The sequence below is a fragment of the Leucoraja erinacea genome, chromosome 1 (assembly GCF_028641065.1).
Source record: "Leucoraja erinacea ecotype New England chromosome 1, Leri_hhj_1, whole genome shotgun sequence".
Taxonomy (NCBI): domain Eukaryota; kingdom Metazoa; phylum Chordata; class Chondrichthyes; order Rajiformes; family Rajidae; genus Leucoraja; species Leucoraja erinaceus.
The window spans coordinates 39,901,645-39,907,159 of record NC_073377.1 but is presented as its reverse complement, the minus strand read 5'-3'; the positions used below and the strand labels follow the sequence as shown (position 1 = coordinate 39,907,159).

Below are 5,515 nucleotides of genomic sequence, written 5' to 3'. Positions count from 1 at the left end.
CGTGCAAACATTCCAAACTCTCATTAAAATAAAATAGATGTTCCGAAATGTGGACACTGCCGGCATCTATGACTTATCCCGAAACCGAGCAGGCATTGAAGAGTAGTAACAAGACTTATCGTGAACCATTTTTATGGCAACCTGTCGTGAACCATTTTCCATGTCAACTTGATGTTTCGGGGTTATTATTACCAGGAACATATTTGTCGAAAAATAGCCCGGATTTATTTACATTTAATTGCCGAGATCCCCTGGTGGATTCAGTTCATGCTTTCTGACGAATGGTCCAGACTGTAGCTGCGAAGCGAGAAGCGACACCACTGTGTTCCCCATTCTTGGTTAAATAAACCTCTCGACGAATTTCAGTTAGCTATGCTCCAATAAACAATTCAAATGCGTTTACATAACCTCGTTTATATAACCCCATTATTCATTGTTCAGTGTGTTTTAAGCGGCCTTATTTCTGCAACCAATAAACTTCTACACTCCGAGTTAGAAACATAGAAAAATAGGTGCAGTTTGCCATTCGGCCCTTCGAGCCAGCACTGCCATTCAATGTGACCATGACTGATCATCTAAAATCAGCACCTCGTTCCTGCTTTATTTCCCCGATATTCCTTGAATCATTTGGCCCTAAACTAAATGGGAGCTTTACTGAGAGATGCACATAACAAGTAAAACTAGTTTGAACAATGCTTTATTTAGTACAAATAAATACTGTAGACTTTATATAGTTTGTTGTTGGTTTCAGTCCGCAGACATGCAAGGGCAGCCGCCTTCTTCCTGTGTTCTTTTCGAAAACGGGCAATCAATCACTCGAAGAAATGGCGATGAGCATTGCCGGTACCCCGAAGAAATTCTTCTTCAAAAAAACTTTTAAGTCCTGATAAAGAAAAAACATACCAAAATCAGTGTTTGACCAGTCACACGTTGAAGTACTAAGTAGTTCAAGGTCAGATCTTCAATCACAATCCGCAAAGTTTTCAAAGTGGCCTTGTGATGAGTTGCAGTCGGAGCTAACAGTCCCGGGAGCTCCAGGATAATAAAAGCCAGCCCCGAATGAACATGGCAAGTGTTTTTTTCAGAGACAAAAAGCACTGAACGCTATACAGGTTTTTCAAACAAAATATTGTTCCGCGTATTGTTTTCAACGTTTTTTAATGGATTAATTTCAAATGCTGGTTAAACCATGCGAAAATCACCATCTTCTGAACACGGGACTAAACTTACACTTGTTCCGTCGAAAGGTCCTGGTATTGGAACGGTGATTGTGTGTCTCTTTCAGCCGATGCTGCCTGAGCCGCTGTGTCCTGCCAGTATCTGCTGTTCCTATTTCGGATTCCCCACACTTACAGTGTTCAGCTGACCTGGAGGTCCGAGGGGGAGATGCTGTGCTTGCCTGACAGGTGCTCGATGGACCAAAGAGTGGGGGTCTGTCTGTGCACCAGGTGAGGTCCCGGGACGCCGGTGGGCTGGGAGCTCCGCCGGCTCAGACGCTGACACCGCTCTCTGCTCGTTGTGCCAACAGCATGGACGATCATCTGGACCTCATGCGCTTGATGCTGGCTATGTGTTTCTTGATAAGGACCTGAAACTTGTTCTTGTCTTTCACTAAACGGGACAAGGAGCTGGATGCTTTAGTTGGGTAGAGTGGGAGCACGGGGCTATGGATGGTTTCCCAAGGCGCCGACCTGCTCGCCCGGGCCACTGTGCTGGTTACAAGGGGCTTCTGAAGTTTGGGGTCACTGAGCGAGCTGGAGCGGCTCCTGCTCAGCGCCCGGCTCTGCTTCCTGCTCTTCAGAAAGCTCCTGATGTCAGCAACGTCCCGCTCAAAGAAGAGCGATTCTTTCCTCCTGATGTGAGGGATCTCCCCCAGTGCGGGGAAACCGTAAGGGGTGGTGATCTTCTGGAAGTGGGGCAGGGACAGGGCAGCTCTTGTCGCCGGGTCCGAGTGGTCGGCTGCTCTGTCCAGCTTTCCGGAGAGGAGCTCCCCGTTGCCGCAGCTCGCCGGGGACCCTGGGCGCAAACTGCCCCGCCTCGGGATCCGCTCCCTCCTTACGTTGTTCTCCGATGAGCTTCTGCCTTCTTCAATTGACGTTATGAGCAAAGCCGGTGACGGGCAACCCTCCTCCGCCTTCGGGGGCTGCTCGCCGTGGACGTGGACATCCAAGGAAGGGATGAAGAACTTCGGGATGCGGTCAGGAGTCACCATGACGCTGAAGATGTCCTTGGACCTGACGCTCCTGCCCCCCGCGCCGGTCTGGCCGCTTGCATTTCTCAGGCTAGTCCAAGGCAGCATAGACTCTATGGTGCTTCTGAAGGACACGCAATTGGCTGCGGGCAGCATGAATACAGCGGCTCAAGGTCTGCTTGTGTCTTGGAAAGATATGGCCAGAGCAGATGTGAAGGGAGCGTTGGCTGGAGCGAGCTTTAAATGATGCTGGCAGACAGCGTCACTGAGTAATTCTGCGTCAGTGGCATCCTCGCCAACGCTGGGAATCCAGCCCCCTGCATCCCGCCACTCGCACTTTACGTGCACACACACGTGGCAAAACAAACAGCAACAGGTTCACTGACGGGCTACTTGAGATAAGCGCAAGGCAGCAGACCGCGCTCGAAACAAATTCCACATCGACAACGCAGGAGATATCAGGAGCAGAGAGGAGGCTTGACAGAAGCAAATGAGATTATGAGAGGCGTAGAAAGGGTAGACAGCCGGAACCTTTTGCCCCGAGGGAAAATGTGACAGGCGTTATAAATGGTGCAGCTCTAAGATGAGAGGAAAGGAAATGAGCAGGCCAAGTTTGTATTTGCACAGAGGGCGGTGGATACTCAAATGCACTGCCAGAAATAGAGGTGAAGGCAGATACCACAATGGTGTTTAAGAGGATGTTTAGATAGGCACATGGATATGCAGGGAATGGAGTGATATGGATGATGGACCGGCAGATGAGATTAGTTTGGCTTGGCATCATGTTTGGCATAGACACTGTTCCCGAGGATTTTGGTTAATGGGAAGAATAATAGAAGAGTTATTAGTGTTTAAAAATTGGTGAGATTCTCTCTCCTGAAGGCCACGCCCCTTCCTGAGGGACTATACAACTCAGAAGTGTTGAGTGCCTCAGTCAGTCTCTGCAAGATGGGGGAGCAAGAGGGTCACTTCTCTCAGTCTGAGCTGTGAATAATACTGAAAACATGTCTACTAGACTGTGAGTGTTGGATGGCAATAATCTTTTTAGATACCTCCAACTTCGAGATTACGTGAAAACATATACAAAATTGTTCTCTTATGGGTCCTGATATATTAGATCAATGTTTGAATAGACATGCCGATACAAGCAAGTTGATATATTACATTTATAATGCCCTTCCAAATATTGACACTCCACCTTCTGAGGTTTAGAGGCGAGCATGGGATGACGAGCTGGGTCAACCCATTTCGAAAGATATATGGGATGAAAGCCTACAATACATACATTAGTCTTCTTTAAATGCCAGGCATTGCCTGATACAATTTAAAGTATTGCATAGGTTATACTACTTAAAGACCAAATTGAACAAGATCTTCCCAACTGTTTCTCCTCTTTGTGATAAATGTCACTTTCAAAAAGCCACCCAAACTCACACTTTTGTATCCTGTATAAAAATACAAAATTTCTGGACGGAAATATTCAATATTATTTCTAAAACACTTAAAACTCCATTGGAGCCAGATCCAAAACTAATAATATTCGGAATGTCAGAGGGCTGCGCTAACCTATCTATATTTCAAGGACGCTTCCTTGACTACGGTTTAATAACTGCGAAAAAACTTATACTTAAATTCTGGAAAAAGATAACAGTCCCCACAGTGAAGATGTGGATCACAGAAATGACCAATACACTACATCCAGAAAAAATAAGGTTCATCTTGACTGACAAACCAAATCAATTTTCAAAAATATTGTCTCCCTTTATAGAATTTCTTCAACAAAACAATGGTTGAACACTAACTCAAAACCAATGGTAGGGTTGGGTGAGCAGACGTACGGAAGGGTAGTTAGATATATCTCTGCTTCTTTTTCACCATTCTAGTTCTTTTTTTTTTTCTTCCTTGCTTTTTTTGCTCTTCTCTACTTTCTTTCCTTTTTTTCCTTTTTTTTCTTTCCGATCTAGTTAATAGTTTATAAAATGTTAAAACTGGAGCTGTACGAAAATTGTATAACTGCTATGTCGATTATTTTTTGTTGTACAATTGCTTCTAACAAAATTTAAATAAAAAATAAATAAATAAAAATAAACTATGAGTGCAATTTTACTGACCTCGAGTACCCTTAATGTGGTTGGTTCGAAAAAGCACAACAAATGGTTGGTGGCGGTTGGTTTGAAATAAAGCACAGCAAATGGTTGGTGGTGGTTGGTTTGAAATGACAAATGATTAAAAGTCTAAACTTCACAACTTCCTGTTTGCACCGTATATTGATTTTAGATAAAATGCTGTGATTTTTGCCCATCATACTCAGTCCCCCTCTGCTCATCATGTGCAGAGGATTATTCTGATCAATTAAAAATAAAAGTGTTATTAGTGTTTACAAAATGTTGAGAATCTCTCTCCTGTCAATCATGCCATGAAGGCCACGCCCCTTCTGGTGGGGGGGGGGGGGGGGGGGGGGGGGGGGGGGGGGGGGGGGGAGGGGATTATAAAACCCGGAAGTGTGGGTGTGGTGCAGTCTCTGTAAGATGGGGGATGCAGAGGTCTCAACTCTGTAGGAGCTGTGAATCAACTGAACAAACTGAATGTCTATTGAACTGTGAGTGTGGTGTTTATGTGGTGGTTTGTGTTGTTTTATGGTGGTTTAATGTTGGCTTCACACTACTTGAAATGGTAAGAAACTGCATTTGAATGTGGTGGCCTTGCACCTTGCTTGAAATGGTATGAAACTACACTTGAATTTGGTGGCCTTGCACCCTACTTGAAGTGATATGAAACTGCACTTGAATTTGGTTGCCTTGCACCCTGCTTGAAGTGGTATGAAACTGCACGAATTTGGTGGCCTTGCACCCTGCTTGAAGTGATTTGGTGGCCTTGCACCCTGCTTGAAGTGGTTGAACCTGCACAAATTTGGCGGCCTTGCACCCTGCTTGAAGTGGTATGAAACTGTACTTGAATTTGGTGGCCTTGCACCCTGCTTGAAATAAAATTTCAAGGAATAGCCGTGAGTCAACTGCCAGCCCACCAGCCATGAGTGAGCTATCAGCACATCAGGTTTGAGTGACTGAGCTGCCACCCCAATAATCCATTTGGTTCACAATGTCCATACTAGCCCTCAGGAAACCAGTCTCTTCAGCCCACAACACACATACTAGCACTCAAGCAAGCCCCCCTCTCCCCACTGGTCACCAATATTGTAATTGGTGGAGAGGTGGAATATTGCGTTGGGGGACTGGTCCTCCCATGTGAACATGGGACCCAACAGGTCCCACTTTGTCTAGTACTCTCTATAAATCCCAACTACGTAAATGATCACTGGCAATT

General features: G+C 45.4%; 1 protein-coding gene across 1 annotated transcript; it reads right to left on the bottom strand.

Moving 5' to 3' along the window:
• Nucleotides 1-681: 681 nt before the first annotated feature.
• Nucleotides 682-4,555, bottom strand: LOC129695879 (C2 calcium-dependent domain-containing protein 4C-like). The gene is made up of 2 exons (XM_055633309.1): nt 1,231-4,555; nt 682-883 (listed from the first exon to the last, which is right to left on the bottom strand). Exon 1 carries the CDS (start codon nt 2,345-2,347, stop codon nt 1,538-1,540), a length of 810 nt encoding a protein of 269 aa, XP_055489284.1. The 5' UTR covers nt 2,348-4,555; the 3' UTR covers nt 682-883; nt 1,231-1,537.
• Between the last annotated feature and the right edge of the window lie 960 nt (nt 4,556-5,515).